Source organism: Aphidius gifuensis, linkage group LG2, assembly GCF_014905175.1.
Source record: "Aphidius gifuensis isolate YNYX2018 linkage group LG2, ASM1490517v1, whole genome shotgun sequence".
NCBI lineage: Eukaryota > Metazoa > Arthropoda > Insecta > Hymenoptera > Braconidae > Aphidius > Aphidius gifuensis.
In genome coordinates, this window is record NC_057789.1 from 30,107,322 (window position 1) to 30,130,657 (window position 23,336).

At 24.5% G+C, this 23,336-nt stretch overlaps 4 protein-coding genes and 1 long non-coding RNA gene across 9 annotated transcripts; 2 read left to right on the forward strand and 3 right to left on the reverse strand.

Moving 5' to 3' along the window:
* Positions 1-66: 66 nt before the first annotated feature.
* Positions 67-6,371, reverse strand: LOC122850282 (uridine phosphorylase 1-like). Of its 2 annotated transcripts, none has more exons than XM_044149431.1 (6): positions 6,060-6,371; positions 3,512-3,635; positions 3,056-3,217; positions 2,807-2,992; positions 2,399-2,731; positions 67-2,324 (listed from the first exon to the last, which is right to left on the reverse strand). In XM_044149431.1, the coding sequence occupies exons 1-6, from the start codon at positions 6,092-6,094 to the stop codon at positions 2,142-2,144; spliced, it is 1,023 nt and encodes a 340-aa protein (XP_044005366.1). In that variant the 5' UTR covers positions 6,095-6,371; the 3' UTR covers positions 67-2,141. The 2 variants fall into 2 exon arrangements, with proteins under 2 accessions (XP_044005366.1, XP_044005365.1); XM_044149430.1 differs by lacking the exon at positions 6,060-6,371 and adding an exon at positions 3,745-4,354.
* A 435-nt stretch (positions 6,372-6,806) lies between these two features.
* On the forward strand, positions 6,807-9,855 carry LOC122850265 (protein cereblon). The gene is made up of 6 exons (XM_044149396.1): positions 6,807-7,382; positions 7,451-7,509; positions 7,580-7,912; positions 8,012-8,264; positions 8,338-8,686; positions 8,757-9,855. The coding sequence occupies exons 1-6, from the start codon at positions 7,043-7,045 to the stop codon at positions 9,007-9,009; spliced, it is 1,587 nt and encodes a 528-aa protein (XP_044005331.1). The 5' UTR covers positions 6,807-7,042; the 3' UTR covers positions 9,010-9,855.
* On the reverse strand, positions 9,594-14,825 carry LOC122850277 (casein kinase I). Of its 3 annotated transcripts, none has more exons than XM_044149422.1 (8): positions 13,635-14,825; positions 13,140-13,250; positions 12,884-13,032; positions 12,382-12,781; positions 12,048-12,309; positions 11,857-11,978; positions 10,791-10,896; positions 9,594-10,673 (listed from the first exon to the last, which is right to left on the reverse strand). In XM_044149422.1, exons 1-8 carry the CDS (start codon positions 13,708-13,710, stop codon positions 10,670-10,672), a joined length of 1,230 nt encoding a protein of 409 aa, XP_044005357.1. In that variant the 5' UTR covers positions 13,711-14,825; the 3' UTR covers positions 9,594-10,669. The 3 variants fall into 3 exon arrangements, 2 of the variants coding, with proteins under 2 accessions (XP_044005357.1, XP_044005358.1); XR_006373630.1 differs by having other exon boundaries at positions 10,396-10,673; positions 11,870-11,978; positions 13,635-14,618; XM_044149423.1 differs by lacking the exon at positions 9,594-10,673 and having other exon boundaries at positions 10,747-10,896; positions 11,870-11,978; positions 13,635-14,618.
* Positions 14,826-15,045: 220 nt separating this feature from the next.
* On the forward strand, positions 15,046-16,222 carry LOC122850310. The gene is made up of 4 exons (XR_006373633.1): positions 15,046-15,185; positions 15,434-15,539; positions 15,735-15,873; positions 16,063-16,222. It is a non-coding gene; the product is annotated as an uncharacterized LOC122850310 (long non-coding RNA).
* A 258-nt stretch (positions 16,223-16,480) lies between these two features.
* LOC122850234 (lethal(2) giant larvae protein homolog 1) lies at positions 16,481-23,317 on the reverse strand. Of its 2 annotated transcripts, none has more exons than XM_044149336.1 (9): positions 22,607-23,317; positions 21,629-21,726; positions 21,456-21,546; positions 20,988-21,368; positions 20,410-20,597; positions 17,910-20,333; positions 17,595-17,812; positions 17,426-17,508; positions 16,481-17,325 (listed from the first exon to the last, which is right to left on the reverse strand). In XM_044149336.1, the coding sequence occupies exons 1-9, from the start codon at positions 22,688-22,690 to the stop codon at positions 17,221-17,223; spliced, it is 3,672 nt and encodes a 1,223-aa protein (XP_044005271.1). In that variant the 5' UTR covers positions 22,691-23,317; the 3' UTR covers positions 16,481-17,220. The 2 variants fall into 2 exon arrangements, with proteins under 2 accessions (XP_044005271.1, XP_044005270.1); XM_044149335.1 differs by having other exon boundaries at positions 20,410-20,624.
* Positions 23,318-23,336: the final 19 nt, after the last annotated feature.

The following is a 23,336-nucleotide window of genomic DNA, read 5'->3' on the forward strand; positions in this document are numbered from 1 at the left end:
CGAATGATAATAATTGTGATTGTATTTAATTTGTAAATTATTTATTGTCAAACAAAACAAACAAACTTTTTTTTTTTTTTTTTTTCAAAATGCAATATAAAATGAATAATTATTTCTACAAGTTTTTTAAAAAAAAAACAAAAAATAATTTAAACATCATTTTGAAGTGAAAATGATGATTGTCTTTTTGAAAAATACTTGTGGTAATTATTTATTAATATAAGTTAACGTAGGAGGACCAAAATTAACTTGAAAAAAAAAAAAAAAGAAACATAATAAATTGCAGCAGCTCCAATTGTTGTGAAAATTTTTATAAGTAAGTTTCAATTAATCATGAATAATTCATCTTCGTCGTAGTTATTTGTCCAATTGATAATTAATTATTAAGCAAAAATTATGAATGTATGGTATTGATTGAAAAGTTGGACAGGTTTCGATACAACTGACTTGTCTGATTTCGAAAATTCATCAATTCTACAAATGATTTAATTTTTATGCTTGAGTGGATATATATTTTTTTTGTTTTTCAGCAATTGTTTTTCAAGAAAAATAAAGATTTTTTTATTGATAATAAATACTATAATTATGTTTTTTGATAATAATAATTAATTTCAAACCTTTGAATTGATTTTTGAATTTCGATTCATGTTTTTTTTTTTTTTTTACAGCCAAACGGAAAAGAGGATTTACTTGAAATTTTGATAGGATAATCTAGAATCAATTCCAAAGAGATTGAGCTATTCAAATCCTATGAGATATATTTTTTTAATCCTAAAAAAAATTAATCAATCTGGAGTCAAGTGTCCTTTCCAATTCTGTAATATTTTTAAATTATTATTTTTTTTTTGTATTTCAATTAAAATTCAATTATACTTTGTTTCACGTTCCTTTATTGTCTTAAAATTAAACATTCAAATTGGATTTTCCTCATGGAAATCATAAAAATCCTCAGAGAAATATTACTGTTATTTTTTTTTTCAAGTAAATTAGTAACAATAACGGTTAACATTTTGCATCACAGATATATGTCGTTGTCAAAAGGAATTCAAATAAATAAAAACTCATCGACAATATTATTGAGCTCGCATGAAAAGATCATTTTGATTTATCAAAAATTCCAACAACATTGAATATCCAATTACTATTATATTTTGTTTTTCGATCAATACATTTCGCTATAGAGAAATAAAAAATATTTTATAAATATTTAAAAATTAATTTGACCAAGAATATTTAACATTTTTAAACTCACAAGAACAAATTTTATTTTTATTTATTTTGTTTTTCCATTCAAACAATTTTCTTTTAATTTATTTTCCATTTTATTGATACAGTTTTAATTAGTTAATTAGTTAATATTTGTTACAAGATTTTCATAAATATTTCATTCAAAACAAACACTCACGTTTCATCGATACAATACAACACAATATATAACTGTTATTTATTTAACATTTTTCATAATTATTATTAGTTTATTAAATATTTAGACACCTGTCAAATTAGCACGTTTTTATTTGTAAAATATTCAATGCGTGAATAAACATTTTTATTTTTTTATTTTTAATAATATTATTATTCAGGTAAAATACTCTTGACAATTGTGGAATGTTTATTCAACTACGTAAGATAATTTTAAATCGATTTTCTCCACTGTTTTTTATTATTTAAAATTATTTTAACTTTAATAATGGTAAAAGTATTTTTTTTTTTTTTTTTTTTCAATTACCTACATCTCTGCTAAACTCTCTACATTATTTTTTTAAATTTTTTTATTCATCAAATAACAAATGGAAAAAATTTGTTATTTAAATTAAAGTTTTTAATTTTTTTTTTTTTTTAAATACAAAATTAAAATAGATATGTTGCCGAAAACTGTTGTCAGCTTTTTATTTTTTTATTTTTGTACTTGTGTGTCATTAAAGACGAAAAAAATAATTAAAATGTATTCAATTTTGGAATATATTTATATAGGTATTATTGTGCATATGAAAAATCGAAAAAAAAATATAAAAAATATTTTGTCCGTTTTGTATATTGTGCAAATATTAGCAATAAATTTGTAACGAGTAGAGAGAAAAAGAGAGAGAGAGAGAGAGATGATAATAATATATAATTAGAAAAAAATAATAACTGAAAATTTAGTCACAATTTTGTGATTCTTGTTGAACAAGTTTAAATCTACGTGGACTTTTAACACACATTGATCCATGTCCCTCGAGTGAAAGTCTTCCTTTTCGTTGTAAATATTGAGTGATAAAACGACTCACTAACTTCTGCGGTCTCATTTGCCACTCATCAAGAACTTCTTTTGGTGCCATGACCTGTGTTAAATATATACAATTATTAAATTAAATTACTTTCAACTCTTGATGAAAATTAAAATAATAATTCAAACCTGATCTCCTTTGAGTCTATCGAGTAAAGTAACACAAACAATTGCAGCACTTATACCAGCATGATGTGTTAATGCTGCAAATGCTGTTGATTCCATTTCAATATTAACAACTCCAGCTTTTTGTAATTTAGTAAGATAATCAAGTTTATCCTGTTCACTAAAATCACAAAATGCACCATCAAGACGTCCTTGTCCCTCATAAAAATCAGATGTACACATTGTTTTACCAACAATTGTATCATATGGATCTTCTGGATGAGCCAATGCAATTAAATCTTTTGTTAATTGTTTATCCATTTTAGCTGGTCTTCTAACAATTTTTCCAAGAATTGGCTATAAATAATAAATGATTAATATTAAAATAAATAAATAAATAAATAATGAAAAATATATAATTAGCAAACAAACCGTTTCATGATAAGGTTTCAACATTCCATCAACAGCTTCTTCAGTAATGACAACAGTACCACCTTCATATCCAACACCACCACATGTACCGATTCTAATGAACATTGGATCACGTACTTTTGCATGATACATAAGTTTAATAACTTCATGTAATAATATTCCAACTGATGGAATACCCATTCCATGCTAAACAAAAAATATTTTCATAATTAAAAAATACATAATCATTATTTTGGCTAATATACTTACACTTATTGAAAGAACTGGGCCAACTTTGAACATTGAGTATCTGTATGAATACTGACTAATGTCCAGTAATGTTGTACCACATGGTAACTTGTGACCAATTTCTTGCATTATATAATAAGCAAATTGTTCCATGCGTTTTGGTGTACCTCCCATGCATACAAACTGAAAATATAAATTAAATTATGATTAATAAATAATAAGCTATCTCTATATTTTTATAATTTTTAGATAATATAATTAATGCTCATGTTAATTTTACAATGATAAATTAAATTGACCCTGTTTTAGTGTTATCTTGTATTTGCATTTCAAGAGGGTCAAAGTGTCATTGTCATATTATATTACATGACTCCATAAAAATGTAAATTATGGCATTGTGTATACATATGTACTCGGGTTTATGTCACATAAATTAAATTAAATTAATGAATGATGATAAAATAAAATTGAAAATACCTTGACATCACCAAACATTTCAACGAGATCATGTGATCCACTTCCAAGTGCCAAATGATAGAGAATATCTTGATCCAAAAGATAAAGGTTTGGATTTCTGAGTTTAACAGCCCCATCTCTGTATCTGAAATAAATCATTGAATAATTATATTATAACAAGCTTGCTGATTTTTTTTTTTTTTCTTTTAATAATAATTATTATGAAAAACCAAATGAAATTATTCTAGTAATACCTCACAGCATTGTCGTATTCACGTTTATCAACATCATCATCACCACCACCACCACAATTACCATTACATTTTTCAACTGATCGCGAAATATTTTTAGATTCATCAGTTGGCATTTTTAATTTGATTATTTTGATAATTTTTTTATGAACAAGACAAGTGAACTATATTTATACAACTGTGGTAATTGAATTTTAATTAATTTAATACATGTGAAAGGAGTAAACAGTGTCCTTCAATTCACGTACATTCAACGAGTAGATTTAGTCACGTTGTTAATCTTGCTCTTTTTATACTTTAATAAATCCCCACTCTTAAAATTTCAATGTACTTTTTTATTTTATTTATTTATTTTATTCTCTTTCACTCTTATTACACTCATTATATTTTGTCAGATCAACTTACAACATCATTTTATTTAAACTCTTTTCATGCCTCATAAAATAATATTTTAAATAGCCATTATATATTTTTATAGTAATTTTACTTGTTATCATTTATTCGAAAAAAAATAAAAACAATAAAAGCATTTAATTTAACTTTTTTTTTTTTTTTGTTAATTAAAATTTGAAATTGTTTTTAATTATAGTGTATAATATAAATTTAATTTAGTGTTTTTTTATTTTACATTTTATTAAGCTCTGGCAAAATCATATTAAATTTGCATTATTGGAAAATTGATTGATGCATATTATGCATATTTCGAATTTGATTTGATTTCGAAATTTGACTAAAATTTGACTCGAGTGTCACAGTTGGCATTTCGAAGCAATTTATCCTACAAAATATAGAAAAGAGTTATTTTTTTTTTTTTAAATAAATTTAAGGAAATTATGGAAATAATATTCAAGATGTGACAAAAAATAATTAATTAATTAATTTTATTTGCTCGTTTTAATTTTCTACCAGTTTTTTTTTTTTTTTTATTAAATTTTTTCGAGCAGAAAATTATTGTTCAGTGACTAGATGATAATGTTTACCTATTAAATATTTTTTTATCAAAATTTTTATTTGTAAAAGAAATATAAATTTTTTGTTCCAAAAAAATGTGTATTGTAATCAATATCTCTACTTCTTTCAGCCCCTTTGTCGGCTAAAAACCCAGGCCGACAATTTTTTTTTTTACCCTCAAGTTGAACTTTTATTTTTCTCATCATGATTTATCATTTTTTTAAATTTTTCAACGAATAATTAAAGCTAACCTGAGGCTAAAATAAGTATTTCTATTTTCCATCAAAAGAATTTATCCAATTTAATCGAAAAACATCAATATAATATTAAATAATTAAATATTTATTTTAAAAAATTTAAAAACAATCATTAAATAACAAAATAATAACATCGTCTTTGTAAAATTACAATAAAACATTCCATTGTGATAAAAATTTAATCAATTCAAATATTTTTTTCTAATTTATATATTTTTATTATGAAAAAAAAAAAAAAAAATAGGGTGTGGCGTGTCTCTCCTCAGTTGAGTATTTTCGTTACTGCGGTAAAATTATTCTCTCCATTATTTAGATAAAAAAAAAATTAATAAAAAAATAAAACCAATGTCATATACGATGCGGGAGTAATATCCAAGCATCTGGCATATTATTACTCTCTTAAAAAATAATCAATTTATTAATTTTCCAAAAGAAAAAAAAATAACAAAACAAACATTTCTTCTTTTTTATTAATAATTTAAAAAACATTTATTTTATTGACAAAGTTTAAACACAAAATAAATATAAAATAAAATAAAAATTGTAGAAATGTATTGGTCCTTATTAATAGAGTCTTATCGATCGACGTTGGTTTTGTTGCCAACGGGAAATAAAGTCTTGAATATCACAACTTTATTTAAAACAATACCACAATATACAATTGTATTATTATTATTATTATTATTATCAATGTTTCTATTGTTTATAAAATGTATTATTTAAATAGACATTATACTATTAAAACATTGACATCTATTTTAAAAATTAAACAAATAAAAAAACTTGAAATATTTTTTTATATTAATGAAAATTCAAGTGGCTTTGATAATAATCATAATTATTTAAAATAAAAAGGGAGATTATCTATTTGATATCGTTATACTGTTGCCTATGATATTTGTCAATACATGCAATCAGCTGATGGCCAGTCATGCATGATGCACCTCATGATGACCTTGATAATAAATCCTTGTTTAATTTAAATTTAATTTTAATAATAATTAAATAATAGTTGAAACAATTTAATACTTATTGATTCATCATTTAAATTAAATAGGTTTGTTTTAGTATTTATTGTTTTTATTTTAATTAATAATTATATATACTTACTCGTCAATTTCTTCCTCTTCAAGTAATAGACTCATTTTAATTAATTAATTAATTAATTAATTTATTTATTTATGTATTTAAAAGGTGTAAAAAAAATTGTCTTTTTTAATTTATAATTAATTATTACACTGTAAACTTTAATTAATATATTGGAATATTAGTTTTTTATTATTTATAATTTATGATATTGTTTTATATTGTTTATTTAATAATTTAATAAATTTATAAACACTGTTAATTTTTGATAAAATATAGCAAGTTGCAAATAACAAAGTAGAACAGTATAGAGAGACGAAATGAGCTTAAAACTACAGATATACATATAGATATTAAATAGAGAGAGGGTAGTTATAGTAAAAAAGCGCTTGCGCAAATTTACCCCATCAATGAAGGGTGGAAAAAAAAAATTATCTGGATATTTCATTAAAATATCATCAGTCAATTTATCAAAAAAATAGGGAGAGAAATTTTCTATCTTGACGTAAAAAATTTAGATTAATTATTTTTTTTTACTGATAAATGTACAGATTGAGCTCCAGATTTTATGCGTAAATTTTTCTGGAGTTGTCAATTTAAAATATGATGCTTCTCGAGAGCTTAAAAAGCTCAACATCATGCTACAATCAAGTATGCTAAAAAAAAAAAATCAAGAGGAATGTTATCGTCAATTGATGATTCAAATCAAGCATCAGGTGGTGGATAATCCACCATTTGTCGATAATTGTAAATACATGTCGCGAATATTTTTATTGTAAACTAGCCTATATTTATTGCGACACACCAAAAAAAAAAACAAAAAAAAGAATAAAAGTAATTGCTAGATGTTAAAATAAACATTTGCTAGCTGGTATTTATATTTACAAATAAAATCTTCAATAAACATTATTAACAACAAAGAAAGAAAAAAAAAACAACAACAACAACAACAACAATAACAAGCTTTAAAAAAATAAACAAAAAGAATAAAAAAATAATAAACAGTGATGGAGGATGAAAATCCTATCAGATTGATGGATGCTATAATTATTGCTCAAGGTAATATTCCTAGCGACGATGATTATAATAATCTTGAAGAAGAAGAAGAAGGAGAAGAAGATGATAATGATAATTACGTAACTGATGCATTATCAAATGAAAATGATGACAACGGAGATGCCATCAGGGTGATAAACGCTATGATTGTTGTTCATAATAATGTTGATGATGAAGAAGAAAGAGAAGATGATAATAATGACGAAGGTGTTGATGATCGTGATAATTACGTAGCTGATGAAGATGATGACGACGAAGACAATGAAAATCATCCAGATACCAATGAAATTGGTGTGTATCATTAAAAATATTTGAATAAAAATTGACAATTTTCTAAATAATGATTTTTAATATTGTAGATTCTGTTGAAATTATACCCGACAACACATTTGACATGACATTATCAACATCACACTCTGTAAGTTGTCGAAATGTTGTTGTATTATTTGATTATTTTTTTATAATTATTAATGAATTAATTTAAACAGTATTTAGGAAATGATCTTGAAGTGTTACGTGGTCGTACACTTCTTGATAATGGCATTTACATGGATCTTCCACTTTTAGCTGATAACACAGTTATTTTATTTCCTGGTCAAACACTTCCAATGATGGTTAAATATGATGCTCGAACAATTGACATGATACGTAAATGTATGCTTAAAGAACGTACATTTGGTGTTGCTTCATTTAATTATGACAAAGGTTTACCAATTGGTACAACTGCTGAAATTTATGAATATTCAGAGAGTCAACGAGGCGAAGGAGTTAAAATGAAAGCTAAAGGTCGACAAAGATTTAAAATACTTAAAATAAGAGCAGTAAGTACTCAACGTTTATTGTAATTTATTTATTTACTTGTTTTGAAAAAAAAAAAAAAAAAAAAAAAATGATAACATTGATAAAATCATTAAAAACAGGGAGGTGGAAGATTTTCAGCTGATGTTAAAATTTTACCAGAAATTGAATTAGGTCCACCATTTTTTGAGGATCGTTTAAAATCACTTGATTGTTTACGAATAATTCCGACTAATGATATTGAAGCTAAAAAACAAAATATTGTCACAAAAAGAGAATCAATATTAACACCATGGCCAGCTTGGGTTTATCATAACTATGATGCACGAAGATTAGTTATTAAAATTCATAATTATCTTCGTTTTGTACGATCAAGTAAGTTTATTATTTAAAAAAAAAAAAAAAAAAGAAAAATAGTATATACATATTTAAAATTAAAAATTTACAGGAGGAAGTAATATTCCAACAGATCCAATTGAATTATCATATTGGGTTGCTCAAAATGTCATTGTCAAAGATGAAACAAAAAAAAAATTACTTAAATTTGATTGTGCAATAAATAGACTCCAAAAAGAATCAAAAATACTTGAAAAATTATTTGAAAAATTATTTGTATGTATTAAATGTCGTAGTAAAATTGGTAAACAATGTGATGTATTTCCAATGAATATGGAAGGTCCACAATCAGCATACTGTAATCCTCATGGTGCAATTCATGAAACAGTTACACTTTACAAAGCAACAAATATTGTACTAAGAAGAGAACCACCATCAATTGAATGCAGTTGGTTTCCTGGGTAAATTGATGATATTTTTATTATTATTATTCAAGTTTTCTTACAATTTATTTACTTGTGTTTGAATCAGATACGCCTGGACAATAGCATGTTGTTCAACATGTGGTGATCACAAAGGATGGAAATTTACTGCAACAGAATCACATCAAAGACCAAAATATTTTTGGGGTCTTACTAGAGCTTCTCTTGTTTGGCAAAATCCACCAAGAAAAAAGAAAAAAAATAATCATGATGATGATGTTGATGATGTCGATGATGATGATGAAAAAGAATATGACTCTGATGATTCTGCTTTTGATGAAAATAATACTGATAATAATTGATTATTCTTAATAATATATTTGTTTAATTTTTGGTTACTTAATATCATTTATTTAGGATTAATAAATAATAACAATAAAAATAATTTTAATTTTATAAATTTAATAATTATTTAAAATAATTCATGACAATATTTTATCCAATTTTGTATTTTAATTATTATTATCAATACGATATACACATTAATTAACTTATCAAGCTTTATACATTTGTCTATTTATTTATTTATTTATTTATTTTCAATAATCACGTTCAGTCAATTATTTATTAATTTTTTTAATTTTCATTTGTCATTAATTTGCATGCACTCTCATATTTTATTATCATATAAATTCTTAAATTAATTTCATATGAAAATGTTTACATTAATTATTTATAATTATATATACAAATCGTTTTTTTTTTTTTTTAAATTTTTTTAATAACGATTTTATATAAATGAACTTGATTTTTATTATTTTTGATAATGGACCACATTTTTGACTTTAATCTCATTTTGTGTATTTACTATTTTTATTAACTATTTTATGATTTTTTTAATATTTATTTTAACTTCATGATGATTTTGTAAATTTGAAAAAAATAACAGGCAACCATTTGGCTCGTCTAGCAATTCCTTTTCAATTTATTTTAGACAATGGACGATAAAATCAACATGATTATTACAAAAAAAAAAAAAAAATCATTAAACAAAAAAAAAGTGGCAGTGATTTTTGTTTTGTCAAGTCCATACTTAAATAATTAGTATAAAAAAGAAAATAAATTGAAAATGTTTATATTTAAGTTGGATAACAGCATGTTTATAAACCGCCGGAATAATTATTTAATTAACACACATATACTGTACAGTAAAAAAAAAAAGAAAAAAAAAAACAATTACTAGTAATTATAACAACCGTTGTTATTATTAAACAATAATATTCCACGTTATTTTTTTTTATACAAAAACAAATATACCCCACTCGCTTTCGACTAATAATTATTTATTTCTATTTCGAAACAATTGTGTTTGAAAATTGTCAAATTGTTTTTCGTTTTTCATTGCACACAAATACGTGTGGCAGTGTATTTTTTGTTTTTTAAAAAAAAACTTTTTCAAGTTATACTTAAAATTTATTTATCTATCTATTTATTTTAATTTTTTTCATTTTACGTACATTTAAAACAAATATACGTAGGCATTTGTAAATATGTATATAAACAGATGCAATTATTATTTTTAATTCTAGACACACTCATTGAATATCCACAGGCACTGAGTTTAATCATATCATCAATGCTTTCCCCTTTATTTTAATTATCCATTTTCTTTGAATAAAAAAAAGAAAAAAATTATTTCGAAACAAATAATATTATACTTATGAATTTTAGCTACATAATTATTTTATTTTTTTTTTTTTTCGTTTGTTATTTAATGATATTGATAATTTTTGATAATTTAGAGTTAAATTAAAAATCACTCTATTGTCAATTGGAATTATCGAAAAAAAACAATTTATAAACACAGACAGTTAGGCAAATGTCTTGTTTTCATCATTTATTTTTTTTATTTTTTTTATTATTAATTATTAGCGTTTTAGTTTCTTTTTAATTAAATGTTTTTTTTTTTTTTTTCTATCATTTTTCTATACCGTTTGTGTACTTTCTAATTACAACACAATTTTACCTAAAAAAAAAAGAAAAAAAAATCAATTTAATTGAATAAATGAATGTATTTTTTTTTTTGATAACTGTTTTTCTCGTTTTTTTTTTTTTTAATTTTTGTTGTTGAATAAAAACTCACTTGGATTTTGGCTGCATATCGCAGGTGCCTCCAGAAGGTGCTGATGAAGTTGTGTTACGGTACAATCTCATAGTAAATCTCCTTTTTTCTTGAGCGTCCGTATCACCTGTTGACAAACACCGTTATTTAATAATTATTTATAAAAACGATTCAATAGGATAAAATGAAAATTAGATAATGGTATATAATGAAATAAATGAGACAATGATTCTCGAATGGAAAAATATTTATTTCCAAATGTTTCAATTGGCTATTCTTGAAACATATAAAAATTGAAAATAATAAATAAATAAATAAAATAAAGAAGTTAATTTTTGTTTAAAAAATTTAAATATGTAAAAAAAAAATTAATAATTTTCATGATTACAATATATTGATACAATCAAGATGGTAATAAAATTTAATTATTATTAATTTGTTTTTTTTTTTTTTTTTTTTTAAATGCAAATACAAACTAATAAATCTAGCAAAATAATTTTTAAAATATCAAATCTATTTTGTGGTTTTTTGATATTTTTTTTAGTTTTTTTTTTCAATTCAAGTTGACTTATTGAATAGCCAATTTCTAAACTATCTTTGTTAGCACCACCACCACCACCACCACTGATTGTATCACCACCACCACCACCACAATAATAATAATCATTATCATTATTATCATTAATAATTTTTTTATTATACATAAATTTTCTATCATCAATAATTTCATTTGAATTTAAAATTTCTTGATTATTTTTTTGTTCAATTAAATAATCCCTATTATTATTATTGTCATTATTTTTTTTAACCGGTATAATATGTAAACAATGTCCAATTGATTTTAACAAATTAAATTTTCTTTTTTTTTTTTTCATATTTAAATCAACGAATTTGTAACAATCATTATTATTATTATTATTATTATTAGCATGAAAAAAATAATTTAGTTTATCTTTTTCATGTTTATCAATATTGTTATTAGTTAATTGTATAATTTTAAAATCATCAAATTTTTGATCATTTGAATAATTAATAATTGTTGTTGACTCCTGGTTAATACACAAGTTTTTGTAGAATGCAATTTTACCTTGCAAATTTACCTTCTCCAGTTCATCCTGCTCAGTCTCTTTTTGACGTCTTCCTGATTTACTCACTGTTCCACCACCATCAGTACCAGATGCATTTGCCAAACATTGTCTTGTATATGATCTGTAATTGTTGAAATTTAAATAATAAATCAATCAAACAATTTAAATAAAAATAAATAAATAAATTTACCTTGATGGATGATCTTGATCATTATTTGTACCAGATGATAATGGTATATTAGCTAATTGTGAATGAATTGGTGCTTGTTGAGCAACAGGAAGTGGTTGTTGTCTTGCATTACCAAATTTTAACATATTCCAATCAAAAACATAATCATAAGTAAATGTTTCATGATGAAATAATGTACGAAATAATTGTCGTAAATATGAATAATCTGGTCTTTCTTCAAAACGTATTTGACGACAATATCTAAGATATTTAGCAAATTCAACTGTAATAAATTTCAAGTATTAATTTAGGTATATGTTAATTTACGTAAATTTAAATAAATAAAAATAATTACTAGGATATCCTTTACAAAGATCTTCAATTGCTGTTGACATTTTTTTTTCTGATATTCTTTCATATTTTTGTCGTTTAGTTGCTGCTTTTAATCCTTGCCATGGTAAACTACCAATATTAAAATACATAAAAACATATCCTAATGATTCAAGATCATCTCTACGTGATTGTTCAATTCCCATATGTGTATTTATACTTGCATAACGTGCTGTACCAGTTAAATTTTTATTTTCTCGATATGGTATATGTCTGTGTGTTCTTCCATCACGATATTTTTTAGCAAGACCAAAATCAATTATATATACAAGATTACCTTTTTTACCTAATCCCATTAAAAAATTATCTGGTTTAATGTCACGATGTATAAAATTACGACTGTGTATAAAATCAGTTCGGCTTATCTGTAATTATTAAAAATTTACATAAAAACAAAATTAAATTAAATGTATGATTATTTTCATTGACAAATATAGTTATAAAAAACAACAACAACAACAACGAACCATTTGATCAGCAAGTAAAAGTACAGTCTTCAGTGTAAATCTTCGAGAACAAAAATTAAATAAATCCTCAAGTGATGGACCAAGTAATTCCATCACCATAACATTGTAATCACCCTCAGAACCACACCATTTTATTGAAGGTATACCAACTGTTGTTGTTCATGATATGAAAAAAAAAAATTTCAAGATAATTATTTGTTTATTTTCTTGTTGATGTTGTTGATGATGATAAAAAAAAAGAAAAAAAGCACATTACCTCCACCCTGCATCATCTTGTAGAATCTTGATTCAATATGTAACTGTGGATGGCGTGTTTTTATGCATTCCAGTTTGATGGCTACTTCTTCGCCAGTTGAGATGTTGGTTCCTGATATAATAACAAAACAAAGAAAAAAAAAAAAAAGATTCATGACTATCGTGAGATGATGATGATACACACACAGATGTGAATTGTAAAATTATTTGGAGAAGGGGAACAAGATAGCAACAAGCTAAAAACTAACTTTTATGAGTATCATTTAATAAACAATAAATATTTTTAATAATAATATGAAAAAATAAACCAAGTCATTTAAATTGATAACAAAATAAAAAATAAATAAATTAATTGATAAATTTGGTAAAAGTAAATCAACAACAATGAATTACTCATTTTTCATTTAAAAAAAAAAAAAAAAAAAAAAAATAGGTAACAATAAACAAGTGTAATAATGAAAATAAAATAAATAAAATAATATTATCGCATGGTTACCTAAATAAATATCACCAAATGAACCACTCCCGATTTTACGTCCAAGACGATATCTACTTCCAACACGAAGTTCCATTGTGATTGTGTTTAGGCAGCCCTGGGCCGCGTGTTGATCCAAACAACGTGTACTTTTTATTTATTATTTTATTTATAATAATTATTTAAATGACTGTGTGTTGTGCAGGTGAGTCTTGGAGTCGTTGTTGAGACTATTTGTTGCTTGATGTTTTTTATTTTATTTCAACACCTACAAGTCACTTGCTGATTCGTTGATTGGCTCACACTAAGCAAGGTGCTTAATATACTTTGATGATGTTGATGGTGGTGATGATGAAGAAGATGATGATGATGATGATGATTATGATTATGACTAACACTTGTGTTTATTATACCAAATTATAAAATGAACAATTATTATTTTATTTTACTTTTTTATCCTTTTATTATTATTATTTTTTTTTTTTTTGACTTAGCTTAGGCACTTTGAGTTAATTTTAGAGAGTCAAAAATACTAAATTATTCTCCATGTTTGATCGTATTTCCGTTCGACGAGTCTCAATTCTCAAACACCAACAGATTACATTTCTCTCTCTCTCTCTCTCTTTCTTTCATACGTACACAAGACACACGACTTTTTTTTATTTTTTTTTTCTTCAGCTATTGGCCTCTCTCTTCTTGATATCTTTTGTTGTCTAACTATTTATGATTGTATGGTTTTTTTTTTTTTTTCTTTTTTGTTCTGTCTCTATCTAATACAAAATCTACAAGACACTTTGTTCACCAACACCACCACTACATTACTTGGTGCTTTTGGTTACTTTTCTTTCTTTTCTTTATCTTGTGGTTTTTATTTCTTTATTATTTTATTGTAGTATATGTGTGTATACCTATATATACTCAATTTATTTAATATAATTATGTTATTCCTTTGGTGCATCTGTTACTCACTTTCTTGATAATTTTTGCGTGCACAATTCATACCCCCTCTTATTTTATTTTTTTTTTTTTACTAAAATAGCATAACATTAGTACAAAAATTCACCGTGAAAATTATAAACAAATAGAAAATGGCGCTAGTATAGTATTTTTTTTTTATCTATCTCTTTCTAGCTTCTGAAATACCATGGCAATTTGCAGCAATATGGCATTTTGATAATGATAAATACAACTCTCTTTCTCTCTCAGTTTTAATAATCAGCGGCCATTTTCCCCATCACGTATCGAATTACCATTTAAATCAATTTAAATTAATACAAAATATGGCAAGTTGAATTATTTAATTTTTAATAAACAAAACAATAAGATAATTTAATAAAAAATTGAAAAGTTATATTATTCAATTTTAGATTAATTCAAAACAAAAAATTTGAGATTTTATTTTTAAACTTTTTGACAATCGATCGATAATGTTGGTGGGGAAAAAAATAAAAAAAAGAAAAAGAAATATGGCCGCGTTAACATTGTTGTTGGCACACCTGTTTTATTCTTTGTTCAAAATTGAAATGATAAAAAAATTGAATTGAATTGAGAATTTAATGATGGCTGGTCCAGGTAAGCAACCAAGTTATAATTAGATAATTACAAACACGAATATATTGATTAGAATAGTTATTTTTAAAATATTATAAATAGTACATTTTGATTTAATCAATAAAATAAATATTATATAATTGATTAAAATTTAATAGGATAAATTTTATAACCTCAAAAAAAATTTACAATTTAAACCACGTTTTTTCAAATTATCATTAAAATTAGATTTTAATTAATTCAACAATTTTATGATTTTTAATTTACAGTGATGATTGAGTTTTTAAAGAACAGCAAATGTTTTTGCTTTTTAAATAAAAATAATGTTGCTGCTCCAAAATCACTTACTCCAAGATGACTATGTTGGCACATGAGGTAATTTTATTTTTTTTAAAAACAATTAGGTATTTATTAATTTATTAAATTTTAAAATGATGATACTGACGACGGTCTTCTGAAAAACAATGTGAAGTCAACTTAATCGTCTACTGATTAAAAAAATTAATTACAAAATTAGATCGAGTAAATTTGTTGAAATTTAAATTAATTAATTGAATTGATCGGTTCCAGGCTATTCAAGATGCTCCATTTATGTACTGAAAATTCATAGAGATGCAAACTCTTGACTTGAGTTCAAATTCAACCCAACACATTGTTATTTGCAGAGATAATCTACATGAAAAAAAACAGACATCTCTTCATGTTTTAGGTAAATAAAAATTATAAATCTCTAATATTTATAATTACACAATAATGATGATACTTACGACGGTCTTCTGAATAATAAAATGAAGACACAATCGTATTCTGAATTTTAATTTAAATAATTAATTCTATTTATAATAATTGCTGTAATAAATTATTGAAATATGTTTGTTTTTTCTTTCTGTTATCACAGAGTGTTGCAGAGGTGTTGAGATTAATAAATAATAATGTTGTCCCTGGAGATTTGATGAATACACATCTCACCTAGTGAAAAAAATTTTAAATGGTAAATAAATATTTAAACAATTTATTGTATATTTAGTATATTTTTTATGATTTTTTAAATGATGAGTTTGACGACGGTCTTCTGAAAGAAAATATTTGAACGACACTATCGTCTACTGATTTTAAACAAAATAAAATATTGTTTTATAAATATTCATTTGATCTACTTATATGAAATTAATTTTTAATATTTTTATTTCAGATAATATATTTTTTATTCTACAATAAATAAAAATAAAAATTTATAAAATTTATATTGTTTTTATTTATTTAATCGTAATTAAAGTAATTAATTTATATTTAGAAAACAACAACAACAAATTTGATATAAAAGTAAGTATTTTATTTGTTTGTCACGATGATCGAAAACAAAACCATATACACGAATAATATATATTTTTAATTACAATAAATTGAAATAGTAAAAATTCTTATTTATAACAAAATATTCAATTCCCCATTAAATAAATACGAGGCACTGTAAAGAGCATTAGCTGTTAATATGTTGATTAATGACTGTCGAATATAATAATCTTAATATATAAATATATTTAGATAAAAAATATATTTTTAATTTAAGCTTAAAGGCTAAATTTTATTTTTTTATAGTAAAATTATTAAGTAGTTATTATTATTATTATTATTATTATTTCGTTGAAATTAATAGCTACAATAATATAATAAAAAACCAAATCCTGAAATAAAAAAAGCTGATGAAAATAAAATAATCTAATTGAAAATTAAAAATACTGGAAGAATTAATTTTTCAACAATCAACTGATGTTTAATTGTTTATACAATATAAATGCATAATAATAATAATAATAATAATAATTAATGTGAATACCATATTGTTATAAATTAAAAAAAGAATTTTAACAAACAATTTTGTGTTTTCCTTAATTATTATTTAAATTGTTATAAAAAAAAAAAAAATGTTGATTGAATGTTAGTGATGATATTTTTTTTTAAATATATAATTATATATTTAAACTCCTCGTGCCTTGTAATTTTTTATTAATTATTTAAACTATATAACTATTTGAAAGAGAAAATAATAATTAAATTATGATATTATCTCTTCGGTTCTTATGACAACTGGAGATTTAGATTTTTCAGTTGTTACTGTTGTTGTTTGAACTTCTAAATTTGCTAAATCAGCTGCGCTAATCTAAAATTAATAAAGTAAATTATTTTAAAATAAATAAAATATATATACAATGACAATGATAAAATAATAATAATAATAATAAATGAAAAAGGATGCTGACCTCAACATTGGGTGGAAGTGTTATGGTTGCATGAGTGGTTGTGGTTTCACTACCGCTATTTATTTCTTGTTCTACAGTTGTGCCTACAGGTTTAACGAAAAAAAATAAAAAATAAAAAATAAAATAATAATTTGATATTTATCTACAAAAAAAATATATAAATACTTACTATTAATTTGTTGTGATTCATTAATTTGATTAGTTTCAATTTCTCCATTTGTTGTACCATTTGCTGATGTTTGTGATATGACAGTTGTTGTTTTAACAACAAGTGATTGATTTTGAGTTGATATTTCTGATGTACGAGATGTTACTTCCATTTTTAAACCAGCAAGACGATTATGTAAATCCTCAGATGATGTTGCATTTCTGAAAAGTGAACTGTTACTGCCATTCACAAATGGCAAGTATACAAAATAATAATAAAATAAAATAAAATAATAATTTTACTTGGGAAAAAAATAAAAATGATAATTAAACTTACAGTAAATGATCCTTGACACTGTCAATTGTAATATCTCCAATTGAACGATCATCATCACCACCACTGCCACCACCACCACCACCGCCACTACCACCGCCATTTCCATTAACATCATTAGTACTTGTTCCTGATTTTAATATTGAATCTTTAGACTCATCATTACCAATGCCATTTTCAGTTATTGTTTTATTAGCTTCATTACTTTGTGTTTCATATTTATGCTTTAATAATTTATCAACGATTTCATCTTGTTTGTCATTTGTATTTTTTAGTTTTTCATTTTCATTGTCAATTTCTTCATTTTCTTCTTCGTTGTCGTCGCCTTCTTCATCATCTTCTTCTTCTTCTTCTGTTTCTGGTGATTTATCTAATGATTCACGTGCATTTGGTAATAAATTTAATGCACACTGTGCTTTAGTAACTTTAGTAACAGACAATGAAATACGTTCAAGTTCTGAGCTTGAATGTAAATAAAATGCTTCACCAGATTTAGTAAATGTCAATGATGATATACCATTAATATCTTCACGTTTAATTGCAGCAGCATTTAGCTGTCGTCTCATATCAGGTATACTTAATATTAAACAATCACCAAGATTTGTTAAACATAATAAACATGTTTCTTCATGTATTGTACCAGTTGGTTCAATTGGACATGTAAATTTAGCAAAACCAGTTTTACGTACTCTTGATCCTTCATGTGCTGTTAATTTATATTTACATGATGGTTTTAATGATGGTAAATTAAATATTTTAAATTGTTCTTCACTTGCAATAATAACTCTATGTGGTGATGTCATATCTGGTTTATCAGTCTCATATGGTTCTGGTAATGGTACACTTGAACCATCAATTATTGTTATTGCAATAACTGGTGCACGATGTTTTAATTGTATTTCTTTACCAAGTGTACAAATAACATTTTCATCTTTTCTTCTAATACCAGCTGGTATTGCTAATGTAAATACATAAACAGTACCATTATTTGTACCTGCCCATAATGTTGGTGTTGTATTTTGCATACTTATTATAAAACTTCGAGCAAAATATAAACTTCTAACCATTGAACCAAATGCATCATCAACTGGTCTTGCTTCAACTTGACGTTCAATTGGTTTAACATCAATTCCACCAGCAGTAGTAGTATCTGGATTACTTGGTGATCCTAAATTACTTGTTAAACTAATATCTTTTTTAATATCTGAATTTATATTTCTATTTTTTATTGAAGATGGTGTTGTTGTATTATTTGTTGTTGTTGCACATCTTTGTGATCTACCTTTTCTTAAACGTCTAAATGATTCACGTAATGATTTTTTAAATGATTTTCTTCTTGATATTGGTGTATCACCAGAGCCACTTAAATCATTTGGATTTAATGTACATTTAACAATTATTGGTTTATTTCTTATGTAATCAAATACAGCAAGACCATGAGCAGTACCAGCTGCAATAAGACCCCATTCACTGTGTATTGATAATGCTGTTACAGCTGCTGGTGGATATAATTGTACAAGACTATCTGGTTGAAAACCAATTGTAAAATCTATAACAACACTACGTACTGGTAAATTATCATGTCCTTTCCATGCAAAACCATCACGATCATTAACAATATTCATTGTAACTGATTTCATATTTTTGCTATTTATTTCAGATGATATTTTAGCTATTATAATATGTCCAGCTGTACCAGCAACAACTAAAGTTGATGATAATGGACATAATAATATTTTTTTAACAGCAAGACGTGGATCATCTGAGTATGGATCAAATGTACCAATTTTTCTAAATGGAGGCCATTCTTCTTCATCTTCATCTGGTAATTGTTCAAGTGCATCTAAATGTTCACCATTAAATAATATTGATGAATTATATTTATATATTGGTGTTAATACAACATTTGATGCATTCCAAAAACGTACAGTACCATCTTCATGTCCAGTTAATAATAATTCACGATTATTATTTTCATTATTATTTTCATTTAATAATACACCACCATCAATTGGCCAACTTTTATCTGAATATAAATGTTCAATTTGTAATTTACCAGCCATAACAATATCATCCCAAAGTTTATCTGGTATATTTTGTACATGTTGTGAACATGTTACAGCACTTGCATGAAGTGATACAAGATATGGTAATGACATCATTTTCCATTCTGGATCAGTTAAATCAATAGCAACAATTTCTTCTTCAGCCAATATAATTAATGCTTCTGGTGATTTTATTGTTGATTCTTTTTCATCTTCATCTTGTTTTGGTAATATTGTAAAAAAATCAATAACTTTTGATGTTAAATCAAATACAACATGTTTTGTTTTAGTAAATGTTGTTACAGTATGTCTATCACCATAACTTGAACGTGGCATACCACCAGAAAATAAAATAATTTCATCATCATCATCATCACCATCACTATAAAAAAAAAAGAGTTAAATAAATAAATAAATAAATAATTATAATAAAATATTGTTGTTGATGATCAACTTACTTGTCAATTGGATGAGCCATTATTTTTGAAATTGCTTTACATGGAAATGGACCATAAACAGTTGTTGGTTCAGATGTAACATCACTTCCTGGACTCCAAAATGTATATGAACCATCATTATGAGATGATACAAATCTATTTTCCGATACCCAATGAACTGATTCAAGTTGTTGTTGTGATACAAAGGTCTGTGCACGCGAAAATAAACCCATCAGCTGATCAGATGACATACACCACGTTCGCCAAAAACCACAAACCAAAGAAGACACAAACAAGACAATCAAGGTGTAACATGTATTCACTTATTAATAGACTACTAATCTTTTATTCATTTATTCATTCATTCATTCATTTATTTTGTCTGTCTGTTAATAGAAGCTAAATCACCAATCAATTCATCAATCATTCATCTATTCAATCAATCACAAAAAGTGAAAAAAAAAAAAAAACTCAATAAATCATTCAAACAACAATTTAACAAAAATAGGAAAATATACAACAAGTATAAAAAAAAAAAATACATTGTAAACATCAAGCAAATAAATTAAAAATATATGTATACGAAAATTTAAATTTACCTGTTGTGCACCTGGTGTTGCTTTATTCCAAAGTACCATTAAACCACGATTGTATCCAATTAATATATTATCTGGATGACCAGGTTGTTCAGCAATAGCCTCAACTGCACCTGGATTTTTCTTATAATCATCAGGAACATTTTGCATAACAACATCTTGATAAATAATATTATCAGACATTGTAAAAGTTTTGACATTTAATAGATAAATATTTCCTCCCTCAGTACCAAGTAATAAATGTTCACCATTTGATTCCAAACACATTGCTGATATTTTTTTAATTTTACCCTCAAATGGCAATGATTTTGTCATTACTACAGAATTCGTATTAATTTCCCATAAATGAAGAGAATTATCATCACACAATGACACCAATCGACCCTTTAATTAACATAAAAAAAATCATTGTCCATTAATTAATCAATTTATTTATTAATTTATAATTATAAAATTATAATAAAAATTTACCTGATTGGGCAATGCAATAATTTTAGTAACAGCATTTTCACCACTTTCTGTTGAATGTAAACCATAAAATTCTACCCCAGGTCTTCCAAATCTAATAAACAAAAAAATATAATTCAAATAATAAAATTATCTACATGAATAAATAAATAAAATATTTAAATATATCAACATACACTTTAATGGCACCAGAAGCTGTACCAATAATCATCAATCTCAAACTTGGATCCCAAGCAAGAGCTGTTGGTTTATTGGGAAATCCATGTTGGACCGTCTGTGTGAACAAAAAACAAACGATGACATCAAAATTAAATTTAAAGAAAAATGTGTTTAGGTATTAGTCATAAACCGGATGATGATGATGATAACATCAGGTATATATTTTATCGATTTAAAACCAATTGATGAAATCAATTTATTTTTATTTTTTTATTTTTTTGATAAACATACTATAGTCAACTGAATGTCATTGTGTTTAATGATTAGCTAGGTATATTATATACACCTAGTTAAACTTTAGCGAAGCGTCATGCGCTATATACATTTTAATATTTTTTTTTTTTTATTTTCATATTCACATAACATTATTCGAGACTTTCTCTTTCTAATACATAATGCACTCCATACTTGTCATGATAATAAAAATACATTTTATTTATGGTATGTGCAACATCATCATTCAAACCATCAAATAATAATAATAATAATAATAATATTAGTAATCTATTATTATATTATATACGCCGACAAGAATCATTGAACTCTCACGAGTCAAACAAAAATATAAAATGTTAATTTATTGTGGTTTTTTTTTTATTTTAAGTATATAAAAAATAAAACACATATGCACACACAAATAAACGCCACACCCAAATACAATTTAATCAACCTGTTGATTAAATTAAAAAATATTATTATTATGTAGTTTTATTGAGCATTTATTTTTAATCAATAATTATTATTTAATTATCATGAAAATTAATTGCAAGTTTTATTTTTTATTGTTATTTTTAGTTGAGAGTTTTTTTCCCTCAATTTTATGAATTTTATTTTACTTTGTTTATCTAATTAAGCTAGTAATTAAATTAATGTATTGATTATTTAATTTTTAATTTAGGTTAATGACTAATTTAATTTGAAAAATAAATAAATACCTTTCTAAATGCAAAAAGATCTTTTTGAAGTTTTTGACGTTCGGCTGTGGTTTGTTGACCCTTTCCTCGTATGAATTTCAACATTTTTTATTATTATTATTTTTAATTGTTTAAACAAACACTATTATCATTCACTAAATTGTTATTGTTAATTTTTTCTTGTTTTTAGTATTTTTAAGTTGATAAAATCCACAAAAAATTAATGATAAATTTAGCTAATATTTTTGACAATTAATTTGAGAATGTAATGATGATGATGATTTTTTATTATTTTGATAATATTTATTTGATGCAGCCAACAGCAGCATGATCACACAGATACACACAATACAAAAATAAAATATATAAAAACTACTCCAGCATTTGTATGAGACAGAGTATTTTTTATTTTTTTATTTTTTTAAAGATGAAAAATTATTGACATGTGTATGTGTTGTTGGATAAACACACACTGACACTTGATGCCATTGATGTGACACAATAGAGCGTCTTGTCAATATACCTATATATTTCATATATTTTATATATTATTTCAATCAATTAATTAACACGCGTTTATTTATTTGATTAAAATTATCACAAATATTTTTATGATACTTTTGGGCTTTACAATAATTTATTGTTTTAATATATGATTTAGATTTGACAAACTCACTCTTGAAAAAATTTATCGTTAAGTGTCATGGGTGATGGGTGGTGCAGGGAGCAGCAGGGAGGCACAGGGAGGTGT

What these genes read in the sequence shown, in the direction of transcription:
- LOC122850234 (XM_044149335.1), bottom strand. Translation starts at nt 22,690, where the DNA reads ATGTTGAAATTCATACGAGGAAAGGGTCAACAAACCACAGCCGAACGT. An exon ending in GCTTCTGGTGCCATTAAAGT is followed by an intron (nt 21,547 to 21,628) that starts GTATGTTGATAT and finishes TTTGTTTATTAG; the next exon opens with ATTTGGAAGACCTGGGGTAG. An exon ending in AGTGTCAAGGATCATTTACT is followed by an intron (nt 17,813 to 17,909) that starts GTAAGTTTAATT and finishes TGTGAATGGCAG; the next exon opens with TAACAGTTCACTTTTCAGAA.
- LOC122850282 (XM_044149430.1), bottom strand. Translation starts at nt 3,857, where the DNA reads ATGCCAACTGATGAATCTAAAAATATTTCGCGATCAGTTGAAAAATGT. An exon ending in GCCCAGTTCTTTCAATAAGT is followed by an intron (nt 2,993 to 3,055) that starts GTAAGTATATTA and finishes TTTTTTGTTTAG; the next exon opens with CATGGAATGGGTATTCCATC. An exon ending in TGAAACCTTATCATGAAACG is followed by an intron (nt 2,732 to 2,806) that starts GTTTGTTTGCTA and finishes TATTATTTATAG; the next exon opens with CCAATTCTTGGAAAAATTGT.
- LOC122850265 (XM_044149396.1), top strand. Translation starts at nt 7,043, where the DNA reads ATGGAGGATGAAAATCCTATCAGATTGATGGATGCTATAATTATTGCT. An exon ending in TCTTCGTTTTGTACGATCAA is followed by an intron (nt 8,265 to 8,337) that starts GTAAGTTTATTA and finishes AAAAATTTACAG; the next exon opens with GAGGAAGTAATATTCCAACA. An exon ending in GAATGCAGTTGGTTTCCTGG is followed by an intron (nt 8,687 to 8,756) that starts GTAAATTGATGA and finishes TGTTTGAATCAG; the next exon opens with ATACGCCTGGACAATAGCAT.
- LOC122850277 (XM_044149422.1), bottom strand. Translation starts at nt 13,710, where the DNA reads ATGGAACTTCGTGTTGGAAGTAGATATCGTCTTGGACGTAAAATCGGG. An exon ending in CAAGATGATGCAGGGTGGAG is followed by an intron (nt 13,033 to 13,139) that starts GTAATGTGCTTT and finishes GAACAACAACAG; the next exon opens with TTGGTATACCTTCAATAAAA. An exon ending in TCTTTGTAAAGGATATCCTA is followed by an intron (nt 12,310 to 12,381) that starts GTAATTATTTTT and finishes AATTTATTACAG; the next exon opens with TTGAATTTGCTAAATATCTT.